The sequence below is a fragment of the Hesperophylax consimilis genome, chromosome 18 (assembly GCF_061612785.1).
Source record: "Hesperophylax consimilis isolate HC1 chromosome 18, BYU_Hcon_1.0, whole genome shotgun sequence".
Classification (NCBI taxonomy): Eukaryota; Metazoa; Arthropoda; class Insecta; order Trichoptera; family Limnephilidae; genus Hesperophylax; species Hesperophylax consimilis.
Window position 1 is genome coordinate 27,339,222 of NC_142853.1, and position 22,922 is coordinate 27,362,143.

Here is a 22,922-nt window from a genome sequence, read left to right on the forward strand (position 1 = left end):
GGTGTACCGCGAACATAAAAAGTTTGCGGAACACTGGTCTATCTAATCTAAAAATGCAAATCAATTGACAATGTTGAATTGAAATACCATCTTTAATGTGCATTGGCAGTTTGCATAACTTTTGACACTAAACAGGTAGTTAATTAGTTGATAAAGTTTTTAGCCACAACTTGTTATATTTTATATTTTAACAACTTTCGTTTCTCCAAGCCCGAACCAATGTAAAGTCATTGACCCGGACGGTTCAATTGACCGATGACTTCTTTCAATTCTAAGAGCTTCGTTAGTTCATCTCTGATAAATAATAAGCCAGTAATTTTACATAACGAACAACATTTAAAAAGATGTGTATATTGACAGTTAACCGAAGCTTATCCGACACTTTGGAAGCTGCGTTAAAATTTGTCTATCTGCTGTCAGAACATTTCTTATCAATTATTGACTGTGCTCGCAAATATTACTAAGTGACCAAAAGTAGTTGGGTGTCTGTATGTTTAATTATTATGTCAAAAGTTTGTAGAACAACTGTGAATTCACAGTTTTTCAGATATGTTTGACACTTAAAAAGTTATTCTGAGGATGTTTTTTTAATTGATTTGATTCATTTACATATGTATTCACAAACTAATCTGTGTAGAAGGTGAACTCAGAAATAACCTGTAGTTTATTTTCTACAGATAACCACAATATTTAAAGGTACCTACTCCAAAGGTGAATTTAGAGCGGGAGCACACAGAGAGCGGTCAGAGTTCTGCGTTCTAGTGATCGTTGACCACTCAAGAGTTCCAAAGCACACAATCGGCGTTCAAATTCTCGCGTTCTAGTTTCGTTTGGGTCTTTGCATATGCAACATGTCACTAGAAAGTTCATCATTCGATGAAGAATTATTGCTCTTGTGGAGCTTAGAAGCTTCTAAAAAGAAAAGGAAGTATTGGGTGCACCCAATCAACACAACGCGAGAAGAAAAAGGCGAAATTACTAACAATAAAATTTACTTAAAATTTAAATTTACTAGTAGCAATTTCAAACCAAGCTTCGGCTTTTTTGTCGCGGTTTTTATAATTTACATCACTTAAATCGTATAATAAACTCCTTTCCCTAACCAATTCAATTAACTTTTCGGTGTTTGTAACTTCAGACATCGCGGCGTTCTGGCGTTCTCTGCCTCGGCGGGAAAAGAACTCTTAGAACGCGACGTTCCGTTTTGACCGCCGCGGTCTGACTGCCCGCTGTGTGCATTGTTGTTATAGTATCTGTACATTCTAATGAACGCCGAACGTGGAACTCAGAACTCGGAACTCCTGACCGCTCTCTGTGTGCTCCCGCTCTTAGTGTTATCTATTATTATTGACTTAAGTTTATTGCACCTATTCATACTTGTATAAACATCACATGTGTTAAAAGGGAGAGGTAATTGCTGCGGGATTTTAAATTGGCACTTTGTCACCAGTAAGAGTAAAGTCTTACTCACCGGACAGTAGAACAAATATATGTAAATATTGATTTTTTTTTTTTTTTTTACAGTAATACCGCACAAGAGTCCCAACTGCTCCCGTCTGGAGCCAGTGAGACTATGGCATCCCCAATTGGGGTATGTTGTGAGGCTGAGGGTATTGGGGAGGGGAGGGAGATGGGGAAGAGGAAGGTGGGGAAGTACCTGGCTATTCAGATCTGGTCACCAAACACGGCTAAAGCCATTTCAAGCAACGTTTCAATTCTGAATGGTGGTCTTACACCAGGGCGATACTGAGAGTATCTTCCACTCTGGAACGTGCCGCAAATATACTATATATTATTTTAAATGAATTAATTGTGAAATAACACAAATTAATCAAATAAAATTTATTTGCGCACGCCGGGTTCGAACCCGCGACCTTCAGATCTGTAGTCAAAAGCGTATACCACTAGACCACGCCATGTATAATGTATTAAAGTGAGTGTTAAGTATTAAAGGCACATTCATAATCCGTACATTAATATGGGATTTTTATTGTTTTATTAGGAAAAATTTTATTCTTAGTTTCTGTCGGTTTGTCTTCTTTCGGTGCCCTCCTAGCGGAGGTCAGCTATTTATATCTGGGTTAATTTTCAAGAAATCCAAATTCATTAATTGTTTTGATATACTTTGGAACAGGAAATATAGTAGAACCCGTTAATTCGAACTCTGATAATTTAAAACAATGGGTAATTCGAAACTAAAAAAAAAGATTTATTTTTTTAAATTTGAAATTAGAGATAGATAGATAGCAATTTATTTTTGGGGTATTATGCCGTGTTGCACTATCTCCTTCTTTAGCCTATTACAGTGTCTATCATGAGGTCAGATGTGTAATCCCTGATGATGGCCACTGTAATGCTGTCCGAATCGTTGACTAAATAAGGAGGTGGCGCAAAACTGCATAATACCCCAAAAATAAATCCTGTAATATTTTTACGCATGAAAATCTCAAATCATATCTTGTATTTTTGTAATTCATAATTTGTTATTTATTTTGATCAGCACATGAAAATTTGTCCCTGTAATACGTAAAAATTAGATTGGTGCGAAAATATATCATATTATAATTTCGTAAATCTGTATTTGAAGTGCCTATCTGCAATTTTTAAAATATTTATTGTTGAAATACATATTTCTGTAATGATTTTTATTAAATTTGGTTTTAGGCATTTTTATTAAGAATAATTTATTGTTATTATGAATTATTGTTTTATTTGAAGCATTTAATTTAACTTATTATAAATTATCATACATTACAAATGTAATGTAACATCACTCCTTAAAGCATCCCAAAAAATGACAAAGGTCTAAAGGAAAATATTTCCCTTAGGGCCTCGTGTGTGAAGTTAATATAAAAATAAATAAAAAAAATAAAAATGGCTACCAAGTAGGTGAAAAATAAAAAATCTTTTGCAGATACAGGTAAATAATTTTAAAGAGACCCTGTTTCTTGCTTGCTTGTGTAGTGGTTTAGGTACTGGATGGACAAAAAAACAAGGAACAAACTATTTCTAACTTACAATAAGTAAAAAATACACACATATTAATTTAAACATTATAAAGTGTAATTATACTATTTATATAATGAGTTTAAATTTTTAAGGTATACTCCTAAAAGTACCTACTTGATTATTGATGCTAGGTGAAAATAATAATAAAATAATCATTACCCACCCAGTACCCTTGGACATTGGCGGGGTAAGAGGGGACTGCAGACAGGTGTTCCTAACTACTATCAGTGTGAACAAATGCATTCAAATGTGTCCACTTTAAAATGGTTTGCTTGTATACATTGCATTTTTAAAATTGAATTCTGCATTTTTTTTAATCAAAATGATTTTGTTAAGCTATTTATCTTACTTTTTAAATTATGTGACCCATTAGGATTAAATACGACTATAATTTAATGAGCAGGCAGCATTCTGCTGATGCGCTCATATCTGATTTTAAAATAAATTTAACAAATAGTAATTGAGTTGTTTTAAATTTAAAATAAGTCGATCCTTTTTCTCCAAATAGGTATCCAATCGATTTCTAAATTGGTTTATATTAGTTTAATCGATGACATGTTGTGGAAGTTTGTTCCATGCATCCACTATTCTATTTGTAAAATGTGTTTTATTTTTTTGTGAAAAATTGAATTATTATTGTGAAATGAATATGAAGAATTATTGTGAAATGTTGTGCAGATAAGGTAATTGGGGAGGGGAAGAAGATAGTAAAGTTTCCATGTTTACCTTTCTGATGTACTAAAATTTTATGATGTAAGAAAGTCTCCCATCTGCAAACATGTAATATTATAGAATATGGAAGTTTAGTATTTTTATAAGTTGTTATAATATTACAAACAAATATTTTATAAGCAGGTTTATTTTTTAATTTTGTCAAAATAAATAAAACATTTATTTTCAATAACAAATACGTTTTATTAGAAAATAACCTATTATTTAATATTTACAAAAAATGATAATAATGTTTTAAATACTAAAAAATATTTTCAAAATATCACAACACATTACTACCGTTGAGAACCTTTGTGTGGTATGAAATATTAAGTAACATTATTTGATTTTGGTGAAAATATTCCAAACTAAATAATTGTTTTTGGTCTTTGATTTTTTTACAGGATATTTTGAACGACACAAACATTTTGTCAATTTGAATTGTTCTTACAAACATTATTATTAATTATTAAGTATATAATTTACCAAAACAATCTTTCATGTTTTTATTATTATAGTCCCCTGATAATGATGTTATCCATTAATAAATTGCTGAATATTTTATCAGTAATAATAATAATAATAAAAAAGTGTTGCCATTCTGTTATTTTAGGGGGGCGGAATAAACAGGTAAAATTGGAATTACAATCAATAATAGTTAGAATCATTTAAGCCGGTATCACATGCAATTATTTGTGTATCATCCGGTATCACGGATGTTTTGGAACTCTCAGAAAAACCAATATTTGGACTTGTGTAAAGCTGTATCATATATGTATAAGAATTTTTGAAGAAATTTGCATCGTATTGTACTCACTTTTTTCAATGAATAAAATAATTTACTTTCTCTATTAAACATCTTTAATCTTATTTCAAGGTGGCTATAAGAAACAGATTAAATATAGGAAATTTTCTAGAGTAGGTAGTTTTTACCTTTTTAAATGCATTTACGTTTTGCTATGATTCTGACATCCCACTTTGATTAAAACTGTTATCATGGTCATTAAAAATAATGTTTTAAATAATAATTTTTTTAACAAAAACAGCAAAATTTTCATAAATTAAATTATCCATTTTTTTTCAAATAAAAATATTTTCTAAATAATATTTCTCGGTTCAATTCAATTCCTTGATGATTAATAGTTTTCGCAGTCTGCGTCCACAAGTAGGATTGTCGATTGAATTATTATTCATAAGAACATAGCATTTATATAGCGCAGTTTAGTGTCATTTCACTTCAAGTGCGAATTATAATAACAATAGTCAATGTAAGAATTGTTGCTTAAATATGAACTTATTAACAAAAACTCCATAGACTTATTAACTACAGAATTTTTACTGAACAAGACACTGCAGTTTGAGATTCATTTTGGAATCTGGATTTTGCTTGTGTCAAATATAGACCTAGTTACACAATCATCAGTCAGTATAATAAACTATGTTTTTGATTGCACACATTCTAAAAATTATTGAGTTAAGACAATTGACGACTGACTCGACAAAAAAAATTTATATGTATATCAGAAAAAGTATCATAACAATATCTAGACATTTTCTCTATGCACATCACAATCACAAGTACTAACACCTATAATATTTTCACAACTATTGACATCTTAGAGGTGTGGTTAAGCCGATTATGAATACACATTTTGGATCTAATATCTTTACGATACAATAAAATTTGCCACAATTATTTCAAAGTGATTTGCGAACAGTAATTTCAATTTACTGCCAAACACAACTACATATTTATCTCATTATTTTAACCACAATTTAAGATGTTAACATTGCAAATTTAGGTACCTGACAACATATTTTTGAAAATATGTTTTTTTTTATTTAATTTTAATTTTACCTCAATGTCAGGTATTTGGTCATGTGAGTTAATGATATTTTATATATCTACTGTTAAAACTTTTTTGACACATTTGAATTTGAATTTACACCTGAGGTAATGTGAATAATTTTCTACAAAATACTTTGAACACTTAATTATCACATAGAAGGTATAGTAGACAATATTACAACGTGTCCTATCAGCCATACTCAATCCACTTCTCGATGAAGGCTAAACCTTCACCCCAGACCAAAATCCTTGCATATTTATACAATTCATCAATATGTACTTATTCCCATAAATATATATTTTTACCTAGAGAAGATTTTAGGTAAATTCTTTTAAACTTTTTCAGAATGCCACAACCGTTCTAAGGTTCTACCTATGTTTAATCGTTTTATTTACGGCCGTATGTTGTGTTTCCGCTAATGCTAATAAACTAAAAAAAAGGGCATTTCACCGGCTTCGAGCAAATATTCAAACATGAATCTAAATGCTCTGCTATTTAACTGTTTTTGCTCGCTCACAATCTCGTACAATACTACAATAGTCTGGAACTCCCTCCCACACCCCGCTCGCATTAAAGCGGGACACAGGATATTAGATCTTTTTCTGATAGGCCGATATTGACAGCTAAAACGTTACTCTTAACCGGTGGAATGCCGGGTCTCTGTAGAACATGCGAACATTCTAATACATATTATCTTTTTTAGAATAATTTGCGATGCGGTTTTGACCTTAATGCTTCGAAAAATGATTGAAAAACAAAATCATTATCGTTTGGGTTAATAAAACTTTAGGTTCCACTAATATTTTTCAGTTTTATGCTCTGACCTTCAACAGGTTAATGCGTTCGACTTAGTTTTATTTACAAGGTATACCAATGAATTCGGTCAATTCAGATATACGTTTGCGCAAAACTAATTCTTTCGTGTTCTTCCTAAAAATCTGTTCTGTAGATAAACAAATATGATTATTTGGAGCATAAACCAAACAGTGTTAAGAGTGGGAATGATAAATATTACATTCGCAATGTAATCTTCTTTAGTTGAACTTTGCACTTAAGTCTCAACTTTTAATGTTAAGTGCCTAATAAATTCTTTAAATTGTTTATTTTTATCTTATCTTCTGTTTAAATTCCTGTAATAATTTTGACAGTGTTTGCAAATTAGCCATAAACCTTCAAGTCTTGTTAATTGAATTATGTAATGTATTTCAGTACAACAATTTGATATCAGTAATATCAAATGTAGGGAGGTGGTAAAGAATGTAAAAGTCCTTTTTATAAAAATACAAAAATGTAATATCTTACTGAGGTAAACACTAAACACTGAGTGCTTTTTCTAATATTTTCAGATAAGTATCTAAACATTGGATATCTATTAATATTAAGTATTCATGTAATCCTACACATTTACATTTGTTTTCTTAATTAATTTTTAAATTTGATGAATTCTAATTAATTCAAATTCTCTGAAACAACCCGTCCTTAATGAATAATTTAGAATAGTCAATATCATTCAGTTAAGCTGTGATAAGACATACTAAGGACGGATTGTTTCACAGTATTTGAACAATGCATCTAATTTCAAAGTTAATTTTCATGTTCTGTGAAAATTCTATTCAAGTTCTGTTATTATTTCAGTTTAGAAACAGAACTTGAAATTAATTTTGAAATTTAATGAATTATTAAAATTCTGCGGAACAACCCATTTTAATGCAAATAACACTATTAATATCTGACGTCACTATGTACTTAAATAGGGTAGCCTACATATTATTTAAGCCTAAAATACATATCTACATGTAATATCTAGTTTTTGTATACATATTGAAAATATTGTAGTAGGTATACATACATATCAACTGCATGTATTTTGAACAGCTTTAGTTTTTCAATAATTCACTGCTTTTGCAATCTAATTATTCATAATAATTTATGTGTATAACCTTTTAACTTCTCTCCTCAAAATCTTCCCTGCTGCATTTTTAGGAATCTCGTCAATAAACTGCACGTCTCCGAGTCTTTTGTAACTGGCAACTTTCTCTTCCACGAACTTCATGATATCTTCGGCCGACGGAGATTTGTTCTTCTTCTTGACTACGAATGCTTTGGGGATCTCACCGCTGGTCGGGTGGGGAATCCCGATGACCACTGCTTCGGAGAGTTCGTTGTGAGACCTCAAGATTCCTTCAAGTTCAGCCGGCGCTACCTGGTACCCTTTGACCTGGAAGAATAATGGAATTTGTTATTTACTTCAATTATAACTTAATCTAGAAGTATAATCACATAACGTGATGGGTGAATACAATACTAATCGTCCGCCCCAAAAAACTTTTTACGATGAATCAGATTTTTTAATAAAGTGTGTGTAGCGTATTTATAATTTCCCCCACAATATGAATTCACCTGTATTCTATGGGTAACCTTTCAACGGCACCAGTAATTATTAGTTCATGTTTTATTAATTCTTTGTAATGCGTGTAATTAATTCTAGTACGTAATGCCACTAGTTTTTCTGCATGGCTATTTTTGTAATTGATATTGTGAGATAATATATTATTAATGGTTGATCCTAACATAATGTAAGTCGAATGTAAGCAGAATGTTGATAAAGGTGATTAAGAAAGTGACGCTTAGATGGTTTCGATATTATGTTAGTACAGCGAATAGACGGTGTTTCAGAAGACTGAGGCGAAAGCGGATGGAAAAGAAGTAGAGGAGACCCCAGAAAGACATGGTGCGGTCAAGCGGATCTGATTCTTGATTAGACTCTTTTCTAGAGCTGATTAAACCAAGTTGAGTTTATGTTTTAGCAGTTTTTTATTTTCTTATTTATTTATACGACAGATTAACCATACATTTATTTACCTTATCTACATGGTTTCCTATAATAATATTTGGGAATAAAAAAGTTGTATGTTTATTTAAAGAGTAATACCATTCCTCATGTCAAAGGTACAAATATGCACAAAATTAAAACAGGTATTTCTTAAAAACAGCGCCTCTATCATTTTTGATTTAAAGTCACACCTTGACTTTGACCTTGCTCTTGACGTTTTTTGTAAAATTATTCAAACAAAAAAAAGACGAAACGAAGATTGATTTTGTGCTTTCAACTAGAAAAAATATCTGTTGATTCTAGTAACTGTCAGATAAACGAGCGGTGAATTACTGAGAGACTACTGTAATCCAAACCTCTAGAATATATGCATTAGTTTTAAAAGAAACTGCAGAATAGGTTACTGCCCATGCCCATTATTCTTTATACATACATACATTCTGAATATGGTAAAAACATAGCTTTTGTTTTTAATACTTCTATTTTTGATACGGACAATTCGTGGTGGAATTCCATTAAAATGATATATTGAAACATTTTTGAACTCCATACCATCCCTGCAATAACGGACCAAAACTAGATAGGCTAGAATCATTAGAAATAACCCGTCTAACTAAAAAGGAAGATCTTTTGTAATTAACAAAAAAATTAGAAGCATATGCCAAGTATATGCTAGAAAGTATGTTACCAAGTATATAAAAAGCGTAAGCCAAGCATACGCTTGTAAGTATATTAGAAGCATATGCCAAGTATATGCTTGAAAGTATGTTACCAAGTATATTAGAAGCAAAAGCCAAGCATATGTTTAGAAGTATATTACCATGTATATAAGAAGCATATGCAAAGTATATGCCTGTAAGTAAATTAGAAGCATATGCCAAGTATATGCTTGTAAGTATATTAGAATCTTATGCCAAGTATATGCCTGTAAGTATATTAGAAGCATATGCCAAGAACATGCTTGTAAGTGATTTAGAATCATATTACCAATTATATTAGGAGCATATGCCAAGTATATGCTTGTAAGTTTATTAGAAGCATATGCCAACTATATGCCTGTATGTATATTAGAAGCATGGACCAAGTATATGCTTGTAAGTATATACCAAGTATATTAGAAGCATATGCCAAGTATATGCTCTAATTATATTAGAAGCATATGCCAAGTATATGCTCTAATTATATTAGAAGCATATGCAAAGTATATGCCTGTAAGTAATTTAGAAGCATATGCCAAGTATATGCTTATTAGTACATTACCAAGTATATTAGAAGCATACGCTCCTATTGCCATTGTAATTATTATCTATGACATGTTCAAAAGGAAAATATGTATCTTCTTAATTTAGAGTACTTTACAATATTATTTCCTTCTCCAATGTAAAATATGTATCCTTTTAAAGTCTAACATATACAAATATCAATGGAAAAAATCCCATTTTAGGTAACATCTAGGTAATTAGCCCGCTGGTAATATGTATCCAAATAATTGTAAAAAAGTCATTGTATACCATCCCTGTTAGCCCTCACTCCCCTCCCCACCCCTAAATGTTGTTTATATAAACCACAATTTAATGAATAATAATTGTACCAGTCTGCAGATGGCTATAATAGGCTGAAACCGGTACATAATGATAAAAAAAAAATAAGTGGAAAAAAGTTTAAAATTGTTTAAATTTATCATTATAGCTTATGTTTGATGTAAGAACTGAACATCTAACGGTACATATAAACATGTGAGCCGAACTGCCCAGCTAAACCACAACTTACTGGAAAGGAAGGAAGCAACTGCAAATGGCATGAAACGCCGCTTGTGATTGCTTCGTAACTTTTCTGTAATCTATGGCTCAGCTCGCGCTTTTCTCATGTCTATAAGCAGCACAATGTAGAATGATGTTATGTAACAAAAACTGATACAGAGAAATTACCACTTTTACACAATGTGTTTGTGATCAAATCTGTTTTCTAACTTCTAAAATGTAATTTTTTTTCCAAATGCTAGATAAATAATATAAGGATAAAAAATACATTTTTCGAAGCATTAAGGTCAAAATAGCATCGCAAATTATTCTAACAAGGATAATATTAGAATGCTCGCATGTTTTCTGTCGACCCATCGGCAGTCCACTGATTAAAGATAATATGCATCCAGTATTTTTTCCTATCAGATTATTTAATGAATTATGTATATGAATTTGTTTTTTATATGATAGGCAATACTGACACATGACATGATCAAATTACTCAACTATCAACATAGTCAGAATCTTTATAACTGTATTATTCGGTATGCTTTGCTGAGAATATGGTACAGTTTTAAAAGTGTAATTTCTAATTACTATATAGTTATTTTTCCCTGTAAAAAGATAACGAAAGAGTTATGAAACAGTGTTATTTATCTTGGATGTTTGGACTTTGTCTCTCTGTGTTATCATTTGTTTGGAATTGCACACCGGCTTGAGTGACAGGACATATTAATGTATAAAACTTTACTGCCAAACTAGGTTCAAAGTCAATTTAATGTATTAAAATACTGACATTTAATTTGTTGACTTTAAGAATTAAGTTGTCATGAATAATAAGTTATTGCATGTAAAAGTAGTCATAATATATTTATGATTTAAGATTTTCACGGCCAAAAGTATCTTTTTTATTTGTTTTTGGGGTGTTATGCCGTGTTGAGCTAACTCCTTCTTTAGCCAATGTTTCGGACAACGTTACAGTGTCCATCATCAGGGCAGATGTGGTTAGCGCAACACGGCATAACACCACAAAAACATAATATATTTGTTGAATTTCAACAGTAACGACAAAGCTTATCTCAATAGTCAATTAGGAAAAATTTCGTATTCGTTATTGGGGTTTATGTAATCATTAACTTCTGATATTTAAAAATTATTTTTTATGTTAACACGGCACAAGTGTTCGAAATGTTCGCAGTTAGTGGGACTGTTTCATCGCCAATTGCAGTACGTTGGGAGCCTGAAGAGAATAGGGGGAGGGGAGTTGTGAAGAACCTGTGGGCTAATCAGACCTAGTCACCAACGCCACAGCTAAAGCCATTTTAAGCCATTATCAATCACTCCGGATAATATTCTCTTAAGCCAATGCTTGGTTTGCTGTCTTTAGTAATATAAGTAATATTAGTGAATGTTGTGAATTGAAAGAAATAGAGGGTGAGAAGTATGAGCATGAGGAAGATTGTAATATGCAGTAAGTAGGACTAGTAGATAGGATTAAATACCTTAATCAGTTCCTTGAGGCGATCCGTGATGTAGAAGGCATGGTTCTCATCGTAGTGGGCGATGTCGCCAGTTCTCATCCAACCGTCCGGTCTGAAGATATCGTCAGTGGCCGCTTGGTTGTTGTAGTAGCCCTTCATCACCTGCGGGCCTCGTAGCCATAGTTCTCCTACCTACAAATGGAAATATCTATATTAGAGGATGTTACAAAGTTCTGAGCAATCAATTCTTGGAAAAAATCCTCATATTCTGTTGAAGGATTGTGCCCTCACACTGCAGTCCATTATTTTTTTTGTTTATCAATGACCTTCTCACTTAAATACCTGCATATTTTTTATTGTTATACTTGGTTTTAACGGTTAAAATAATTTGCAAGTTTTATTTTTTCGGGTCTCCTAAAAACAGATTGAATCTATGAATGTGACCAGTGACATCACGACCAGTGACATCACGACCAGTGACATCACGACCAGTGACATCACGACCAGTGACATCACGACCAGTGACATCACGACCAGTGACGATCACTCTCAAAAAGACTACTTTTTTTTCAACCGGCGCTGTACTTTGTATGGGAGTCGAGACGTTTTTTATTCTTAAGATTATCCGCTTTTAATATCGAAGAACACTAAGTAAAATGTTAGCATCTCGTCAATAATGTTATCGCATTGAATAAGTGCAAAAAGTGATTGCAGTGAAAAAATCAATGACTTCCACCTGATAAACAATTTACAATGACTTCCACCTGATAAACAATTTACCGGTGTTTAAAAATCTGCATTCAAATATTTTCATCAGTTCAAGTGTGAATGTGAACCAGAGTTACAAATGCATATGTTCTAAAATACCCATAAGAGATGAAGAGATTCTCAAATTCCCCACAAGTTCCTTTACCTCCTAAATGAAACAAAATTGAATTGAAATTAGCATTTTTTTATATTATCTCGTCATTTTCGGATTTTCTCTTTCGTTCGGGCTTTAAAAATGGACTTTTATTAAAAATTTTCTGCAAAAAAAACGAAATATAGTGCGCTCTCACAATTATTTTAAATATTATTTTTCAATGTGTTTTGATAGTGAAAAAATGCTCAGAATCCCCACAGAAAGGTTCTCACCGCAGAAAACCAATTTCTTGAAAATCTTTGAAATTCCCCGCAATAAGGAAGTTGAGTGAAAAATATTTTGACTTATAAAAAATATGTTCATGTAGATCAAAAAATATTGATTCTAAATATATAAATATATTTCTATATTATTATTCTTAGAATTAGTTAAACGTTCTTGAAAAAGCATTCAATAGCAATAGACTGTATACGCTCCACGATTGGTCGAAAGAATTCTGACGTCACATGTGTCGTGACTTGTACGTACAACGGATCACCTATGGTGCATCTCTTTCTATTACATGACAGATGGTCGGTTTAGATGAGAGAGGTGTATAGGCCAAAGGTTTATTTGGGTTTGTCAAATATATGTACGTATTTGTTGTTATTATTATATGAAATGGATTTCTAAAGATACATATTCGTATAGTGCTTTATAATAATATGTTGTTTATTGCATAACTTAGAAGTTTTTATTATTATACATGTCACATAGCATGTGATACACTTCAGGCCGCCGGCTGCCCAGAAAAGTCTCACAGTGAACTGGGCTGTAAACCGTTATTTTACTTTTGGTCTTTACTTTTCTGCGCGGTTGTCCTGAATTCGCACGGGGAACGTCAACAAGTAGCGACGGCAATACCGTACAAGTACCGTACCGGGCGGGAAAAGCAAATATTCTATATAATATTAATAATATTAATTTAACTATGAAATCTTAATCAATTTTCTTTTTTTTTTAATAACATCAATTCTAATAGACGGTTAACATTGGTAAAAAAATTACTGGAATTCATTGTTGAAGAATTACAAATTTTTCCATACAAAATGCTTATGCGACGTGGTTTTCACAGTTCGAATGACGTCACACCACACCCCGCCTCTTACCGCTCGGATTCCGCTCGTTTTGGCGGGCTTAATAAAATTTTAACTTTGAGAATTAATTTAATTATGAAAACAAACTTTAAAAAAAAAAAAAAAATACCAGTATTTAAGTTTGAATGCGAACATTGATAAAAAAAAATAAAAAAAATGGACTCAACTTCCTTATTAGGGGAATTCTCAACAAAGTGGCAAACCTGATGTGGATGTTTTAGACCATAAATATATTACTCCGTTGAATAACTGCAAGTTCAGTTGTATTAACCAAACGGTGTGTTTTAAAGATATGGTGTCTTATTAGTTTTTAAATAAACATAAGTAAGTAAAATAAATATAAGTTCTAGGTTTAATATTATACAATAAAAATTTCTTGCATATTAATTTTCAATTGTAAATTTTTTTGCAGCTATTAATATGGGGCTTCGTTTAAGTTACAACACATTTTTCACATGAAAACATTTTTAAAAATCAATGCGGGGAGGTAAGGTCACCCAAATGAGCGACAGCTCCTGTCGGGTTAATTTCAAACTTCAATAACTTAGCTAAAAATAGACAGCGCCGCCATCTTAGTCTCATTATATGGAGGATAAAAGTTTGTGCCAGTACGGCTCTGTCGCAAAGAATCGTCGACAATTGTGCAAGTGATTTTCACTGGATCATTGGATGATAAGCATTCCGACTCACCTCATTGGGGCCAAGAACCTTGTTCTCATTCTCCAAGCTTACGATCTTGGCGTCGGTGCTGGGTGTGGGGTGGCCCACGGAGGCGTAGTTGGGGTTTCCTCGCTCCTGCATCAGGGCCACGGGGGAAGTCTCCGTCAGGCCGTAGCCCTGCATGAAGGCCACCTTCGTCTGAAAAGTCAAAATTCAAGTTATTGCATATCGGACAGTAATAATGTTGCATTCTGACTCTGAACTGTACAGTGATCTTTTTTGATTGAATATTTGTATTCTGTGCCATGTAAAGGCGCGCTTCTAGTAGTTTTTCTTTCAAAGGTTAAGAAAACATATCAAACACCTATTGAATTGCTTTAGTGATCATCGGTTTGACCCTACCGCTTTATATAAACGCAGAAAAATTTCTGATGCCCTATTCTTATACAAAATCGTGGAAAGTCTTGTTGATTCATCACATCTACTAGAAAAGATTGAATTTCGTTGCCCTGAACACAACACCAGATCGAACGACTTATTTAGAACACCACACTGTAAAGCCAAATATGCGTAAAACTCTTTAATAGGACGTATCTGTAAAACTTACAATGCCTTAAATGACAACATCTAAACAATGACAATGTCTACATCTAAAAAAAACATATTTATTTATAATGTATTACAAAAAACATGGTAAGTAACACATTATTCCCAATGAGTTGAGATAAAACTCATTATGAATATAAAATGCAACTTACTAAACTGATAACTTAATTTTTTTATTTTGTGAAATAATCCTATCATTTAGTTTATTTTATTGTTTTTATTATAATCATGCGAAAACTGTATTACTACTAACTGTCTTTAATTGTTTTTATAACATTTTGTAATTCCTTATAGTGTTTATTCTTTATATTTCTTTGTAATTTATAAATATATTGTATTGGTGCAAATATTGAATCAACGACTAGAATTAATGGAACATTATTGGTCTAATATTGTAAATAATTGCTGTTTATGCTAAATATATAAATGACTTTGTTTCCTAAATAAAATAAAATAAATAAGTGAGTAATGTAATTTTTTCGGTCCAATATCAAATAACCATTCGAGCGAGGGGTACCTCGAGTAAGAATCAAAAGAAGAACTAAAATTGGTGTTGCCATAGTAAATAGTTTTATTAAATTCACTTGTAAGTACCAATGCCGCGGGTTGAGAATTGCCAGTATTTACATACATTTTTTCATTCAAATATGTCATGCGTCATGTACGAGTCAACTTGTATCATAATGAAAATTATGATACAAGAAAAAAAAACATGTTATAAAGCATGGTGAAGATATGTCACTTTCCCACAAAGTAGGTTATATTTGACCCAATCAGTCATATGACACCTTTACCAATTAATCATTTATTTGATAAAAGAGGTTCAAAACAAATCATCAAAATAATGATTTAATCAGCAGTAGTTGATTATTGTAACGCTGAATATCGTTTTATAATGTACAAATAAAATGTCGTTGTGATCTATTTGATAAAGAACAACATGCCCATGAAAAAGTGAAATTAATATCTATATTACAAATCAAGCTCCATAATTCTCCAGTATTCATATCTTATATAAGATTACAAAATGGAGTCATCTCGCAAGTGTAAATATGACAATTTAACTGTTCGTGTGACGACACTAAATTTTGGTCGTGCTCCAGCTCATTCTATTTTCATAATAACTCACTTGTTTTTTGCAAAATTATGTTTTTGTAAACTGTACTGTGTTACCAGATAATGTGTTTGTATATTTATAAAAGTAGTATATAATCTACCATAAGTATTTCCTCAGAATATCTACTTATATTCAAATAAATGTTTTTCTTGTGCCTATCGGCAACGGCGGTGCACAAGATGTTAACTTTAAGCCAAAAAATTGAAATTTAGCTATTAACCGTTTTAATGCTATGCTTATTTTGCAAGTATGTACGTAGATTGCTACAGTTTTTAGATAAAAAGTATGGGATTAAATAAAAATGCAATAACTTGGACAAATATCAACAAGTTTTAATGATCCTTTTTGCAATGAAATAAATAAAGAATATTATTTTATGCTTCTAATAAAAAAACCACACATTTACAACTACAAAAAATATTGAAAAATCTAATAAGAAAAATGGTGGCTCGTTTTTTTATCCCTATTTCCAGTAAGACGGCAATGAATGCGTTTATTTCATTCACAGTAGTTGGTGTCAATTTTTTTGCCCGTGAATTCGGTTTCAAATTTCCTGTGTTCCAGCATGACGATAGGTTGCATTGGCAATATTTTCAAGAATTAACGAGGTGAAAAATAAACTGAAATAGGCTGTTGGTTTTGCATCAAAACAGACAGGTTACAGGTACATAACTTACAGGTACGTTATCTAGGTTGTAATGTTTCGCCTTTTTGGGTGTGAGAGTAATTTTATATAATTCCTTTTTGTTTGTTTAAAACAATATAAAATTTTCTTCTCTCTTGGCTATGACCGATATTTAAAATTTTTTTCTTTTTTTCTAAGGCTTTGCATATGTGTTCGCAGGGATGGAAAATTCCTCCCCTACAACACATAAGCCTCCATGAAAATTGGACCCTCTTCTTTGATATCTACAGGAAGCTACTTAAAGCTCTCTTGTACTATATATCTTTATAGACATATGTACTTAACTAATTAATACGTTATTTACGATCTTGAACGCAAATATACCCGTATTTATATTGTAATTAAATTCCATCAAACGTTGTGTAATTTTTTTGATTTATGATATAGGATTTTAATTACTTTCATTTTTGTGGTAACCCTCTTGGTTCTGATCGAGGTGTTGAGTTCAAAGTTGAATTAGTCTTTCTATTGCAAACCTAGACTTAAATGAATTTTCTGAATGAGCTAACTTTCCTATTGTAATTTTCTGATTCCCTGCACCCTAACAAAATCGTAGTTGAACGCTGATAAAAGATATTATACATGTTTATTTGGACAAGTAATTAAATATAACTCAAATGGTTAATTGTTAGTAAATTTGATTTTGGTAAACTCTTGTGTCTGTCTGGCGCCACTCCTTTATGATTCTGCTGCTATAAGGTACATGTAAAGATTGATTTAGTAGGTTAATGTAATTAATTAATTGCATATTTGACGAACTCGGAATAGCCCATTTGCTGGCATAATTTGGCTCCAATCCTCCATCAAGTAAACGAGATGATCTTGAGTCAACAAGAAATTCGTATAATCCTTTGACACGGCTCTTTGATTGATACCTAAGTTATCGCGTCCCAAAAAGCCTTCCACGTCATCATATACTGCCTTCAAGTTTCCCCTCGAGTCTCGATACCCCCAAATTCCGACTCCTCCTTGGACTAAAATTTACTTAGGGCGAACCGGTTTCGTCCTATATACAATCATATACTCACGGTTGGTGTGGACTTACGGGTCGTGAATCCTCATTCCACGTCTAAGAGAAGATGCGAGAGTGGTCTACCGACCTAAATGCAAGCTGTATGCAGGTCCGCATCCTCCAATAGACAGTACATACGAATAAATATATGTATACATACAGTTTGGGAAAGGTTTATAACTTGCAATACAAGGCTATTTACCTCGCATCCCAAGCTCGGATCTCGCACAAAGAATTCTGCACAATTCTTAGCTTGGTAACCGAATATATACGTACTAATAAGGTGATACTAATAAATACTAGTAAAATAAGATCATATTTGATAGTTTGTTTTGGAGAGCTATCGAACTCCAGGCTTTTGTTTGTTTGGTTTTGACGTTTTTATTTAAGAGAATCGCCATCTCTATTGGATTTGGTTAATGGTCTTGTTATAGGAGCGACCACTGCCTCCTATTGATGAACTGTATTTGTTTTAAATTTTACCTCCAGGGTTCAACATTAATTTTTGTTCATCCTATCCCGTGATTTTCCAATTGTTTCAAGTAGTTGATTGCCACATTAGAGAGTACTCGACCCTCAAATATCTCAGGCAACTGATGGGGTTTTGTATGAGCACCCAATCAATAATATTCAAATGTTTCGTATAATTATTCGATATAAATCTTCCTAACCCGTGATTTTTCAATTGTCGTTTGTGATTGATAGGTATTTGAGCGCACGCAGCTTCCAGCTGGTTCGGATAACTAATAAAAATCTATGCGACTATCTAATCAATGATATTTAAATGTTTCATGTAATTTTTTGATATAAATCTGGCTAACCCGTGATTTCTCAATTGTCGTTTGTGATTGATAAGTATTTGAGAACACGCATCTCCCAGCTGTTTTGGGTAATTAATAAAATCCTTTGTGACTAACTAATTATGGCCAAGGTCGTTTTCAAACTATGCGGTTGACCCAATTCTCCAGTGATCCTTTGTTTTGTAAACAAATAATATAAACATCTCCTGACACACTAACCCAAATGTGAGATTTGTTTATTTTAAAATTCCTTAGAAGTCATTTGTGCCTCTTAACTTTTATTGTGCACTATTAATTAAAATATTTTTAAATCCTTTATTGAAGTTAAACTATTTTTCATTTTCCGAATTTAGTAAACTTACTAGGTTTAATTGAAGAATAAATATACATATATAAGTACACATATCTCGATTATCAAAATATGTTAACTAAGAGTACATATATTAATAAATAAATATAAGGTATATGATTCTACATGGTCTTGAATATTAATAAATACATATTTTCTTTTTCAATAATATAGATATGTCCATGAGTAGGTATTAAAATCACTACCATTTCGATGCTTCGATTAATAAATAAAATACATATATATAATTACATTACTCATATATATATTCTTTATATACAATATATTATTTTATATTTATAAATATATATACAAATATACAACATACATATATTAATGTGTAATTCTTTGTTTTGTTGTTTTAATTTAATATTCAATTGATATACTTCCACTTCACAGCCCTTCTGTGTCTCCTGGGACCTGGAAATTATTTATAAAAGGAAAACTCACCCACGTCAAGGTATTTCCGGTCGGGTAGTACACAACAACCTTGATGAAGAAATCCTACCTAATTAATTGTATTTTTCAACTAATTTCAAAATAAATCTTTTCGACTATTTATTCCTATTTAATATTTTATTCTCGCTTGAATCGTATAAATTAGCTGATATTTAAATTTTCTTCCGAACGAAATCCTAATTCAGAAAACCCGTTGATTTAATAACACCTTTCTAGTTTAGGCTTTTGAATGATAGCTGTTTCAAATTCTTTTTCGAAATGATAGACTGATGATTAAAATTCCGGTTAAAACGACAAACACTTTTAACACTGTCGCTATACGCACGATGGATTTTAATTGAACAATTTATTAATTCTAAATTTCTTTTTATATAAATTGATAAGAAAATTTATTCCAAATTGTGCAAACTTTTAATTTACTCGACTATTAATAAATTAAATTTTTTTCTAACTGTTAATTTTAGAACAAAGATTTAAACGTTTATTATTATCGAATCCTTTTTTTTTGTTTTTGTGTTTCTTTTAACCTAAGATGAAGTATTTATTACTATTATTATTATTTTTTAACCAAATTGACGTTAAATTATAATCTAATTTTAAATATCAATACGCGATCACGTTCACTTTAGATTAACGATAACAAACTCTTAAATTTAATTTGAATGTTTTCACTTTGAATGAAATAATTATTTTTAAATTTTTAATTAATTCACAATTCACTTTTTGCACTTCACTTAACACTTTTAAGCACTGAGTTTAAATTATATTTATTTTCACTGTTTAACCAAATTAAACTGATTTAACAAAACTTCACTGGTGGGGTTTTCAGAATTTAGAAACTGAATTTAAGACTTTTTACAAAAACTTTCTAAGTCCAGGTACTTGTTCAGAATTTAACACTTAGATTATTTCACTAGAATTTTACCAATAGACGTAGTACTGCCATGTAACAACTTTTCAAACCCTCGGCGCGACTGCCCTCCTGACTGATGAGTTCCATCTTTTATACCCCTCTCAGGTTCCAAAAGACGTATCTGAATGTCTCTTGATGCTTAATTCTATCTCCTATCAACTCGTAAATCCAAACACCCCTTCCATCAATATCGAATGTGCTCCCATAAGATGTTCTGCTTTCCGGCTCTGGGCGGTAGTTAGTTTTTATCTCACAAATCTAAGTCGATAGGGTCCGAATCGGGTAAGTCTGTGTTAATCGCCCAAGCTTCCTTTGTCCTGTGTTCATACAAAATGTAGTTAAATTCTCATGATTTTGTGTTCCTTTTTTTTTCTCAATTTGCGATAGGTCCGTCCTCAATAATATATATATACATCTCAATTTTACGCATCTCGTGTGAAAAATACCTAAATCCATGTTGAAATCCCTACTATGCAGTTTAGAATTTCGATTTATCTAAATTCTACTCAATTTTATTGTCACCTATATGAGCTTTTCCATTTTCACCAGTACTTTCTCTCTTAATGCCGCAGATTTGAATTTTTCCTTATCTTTTGGATTTTCTTTTATCCGCGACGTTTTCTTGCACAATTTTCTTCTTTATTCTTATGTCATTTCTCATAACTCTTTAACTAGTTATTTTCCAAGTCGTATTTATTTATTTCACGGATAAATTTGAATTGTATCACTTTTCTCCACTTGGATTATTCTTTATCTCCGTTCTTTACCCTTTCTTTCATCTTTTCTCCACTTTTCCCGATGTGTGTGGTCTCCAGGAAAATTTCATACTTCATCTATTATTAATTAATATATAATTTTCCACACTTCTATGGGAGATATACCTAATTAGACTCTGGGATATCTGTCATTTTTATTGCCTGATCCAATCTCCGCCCCATCCTCCATCCCTCACTTACAAGATTTCACATAAATTATATGTCTGGACACCTGTTTACGTTTAAAATTTTGGTACCAGACTCGTAAATTTAGTTTAATTTCAAACCTATTAATGTTAATCTCTTTTGACTAATCTAAATACTTCCATAAGGTCCACGTTAAAGTTAATCGCTTTTCTAATCGTTTATTACCTTAACGTAAATAAAAATCATGTTCGGATTTCGATTGTTTACCCTTCAAAATATACATGAGACCGCCAACCTTTTATCTTGTTTCGAACCCTTCGTAATATTGGGTAACTCTAATATATATCTAACCTAATAATCATGAAAATGTCTACTTTTCCTGAATCTAATCTATCGATATATGTTTAATTTTACTGTCTTCTTCTAATACTCAATTTTCATTTTCCTAGAACCTTCGTAGCAGTCCAAAATCCCTGTACTATCCTTCCATTCGATCGCCGCACTTTTCTAAAAGTGTATTTTTTTTGCGAGATTTTTCATTCAAAATTGATTTACCAATATGTCCGTTTCATCTTAAATTGATAACGATTAATTTCCATTGTTTCCAACACTCACTCCTCTCTTTAGTACGAATTTTATCGAACATGACACCCTCCTTCTATCATAAATAATTGCACTACAGTTGAAATTCCGCCAGTAACTTTCCTTCGCTTTTCCCGTCCCTTTTTATACTATCACGTTTATAAATTTTCCATTGCATTTTCGTGCGTGTGTTTTTCAATTTGTAAAATCTTCAAAGCACTCGATTTCAACGGTTCGCCATCACCTAAATGTCTCGGTTATTGTAAACATTTCCAGGAGTTTGTCGCCTTGAACGTCAGTGTTTATGCCATAGTGCGTTCACCTCTAATTTTTGTGGGAACGGAAATGCAATTAATTATCTTTTTTAATGTCGGGTCCAAGGTTCAATCCTTTGTCTTTCGTAGACACACCCCCCTTCGTTCACTGATTGGTTACTCAAAATTTTTATAGCTCTTTGTTTAGATCTATTGGTTGACAACCTTCATTGTTTATTTTTAGGCCTAGAAAAGGGGAAGCCCTGTCTAGTCCTAGACGATTTTACGACATCTCTGCTCTCGTCCCGGAACCTTGATTTAATTTCAACTATTACAGGAATCTACTGCAAGCAAGCTGGATCAATTCTTTCTCCGCCAGATGTCGTTAGCATGTCCGTTTTCATAAATAATTTGCATATTTTCTTGCAGCTATGGTTTATCTGTTTTTTCTTTCACTGTGATTTAAAGCCTTTCATCACAGTTCCCCCCTCTGAACTCAATTTGCTGTGGCTAACGTTGTATACTACTTTAGACATCGAAATTGTGTTCAAAATGTAGTCTAGCTTTTCTCCCCCCTTCGTTCTGTTATTCCCTATCTCTCTTTCCATTCTGTTATTTCCTTTCTCTACCTCACTCTATCATTCCCTATCTCTCTCTCCATTCTGTTTGGATTGTTAACAACCTTGAACTTTGAATCACATTGTATTTTCTATTTTTTTTTTTTTCGCGTAGATTTTATTTTATGGAATTTTCTCTAATTTTGATAAACTCAAAATTAATCTCTTTTTTTTTTCTGGGAAAAAAAAACACGCCCCTCGACTCGCGTGTTTAGGTGGTCCTCAACCTGGTTGGACTAAGACCTCCCTCTTCACAACAAGCGTTTCTTGACGTTTTATTCTTCAATCTTTTTTTTCTTTAATGAAAAATTTTTTTTTTTTCAAATTCCAAACTGTTGAGTA

General features: G+C 32.0%; 1 protein-coding gene across 1 annotated transcript in view; it reads right to left on the reverse strand.

Annotated features, from left to right (window-relative positions):
* Positions 1-1,509: 1,509 nt before the first annotated feature.
* Positions 1,510-22,922, reverse strand: part of pdgy (acyl-CoA synthetase family member pudgy) — a 68,248-nt gene continuing 46,835 nt past the window's right edge. The window contains exons 7-9 of the mRNA XM_089642779.1: positions 14,315-14,482; positions 11,648-11,818; positions 1,510-7,788 (exon numbers count right to left, since the gene is read on the reverse strand). Of these exons, the coding sequence (XP_089498905.1) occupies positions 7,498-7,788; positions 11,648-11,818; positions 14,315-14,482 (630 nt within the window). The 3' untranslated portion in view covers positions 1,510-7,497. The remainder of the gene's footprint in view (positions 7,789-11,647; positions 11,819-14,314; positions 14,483-22,922) is intronic.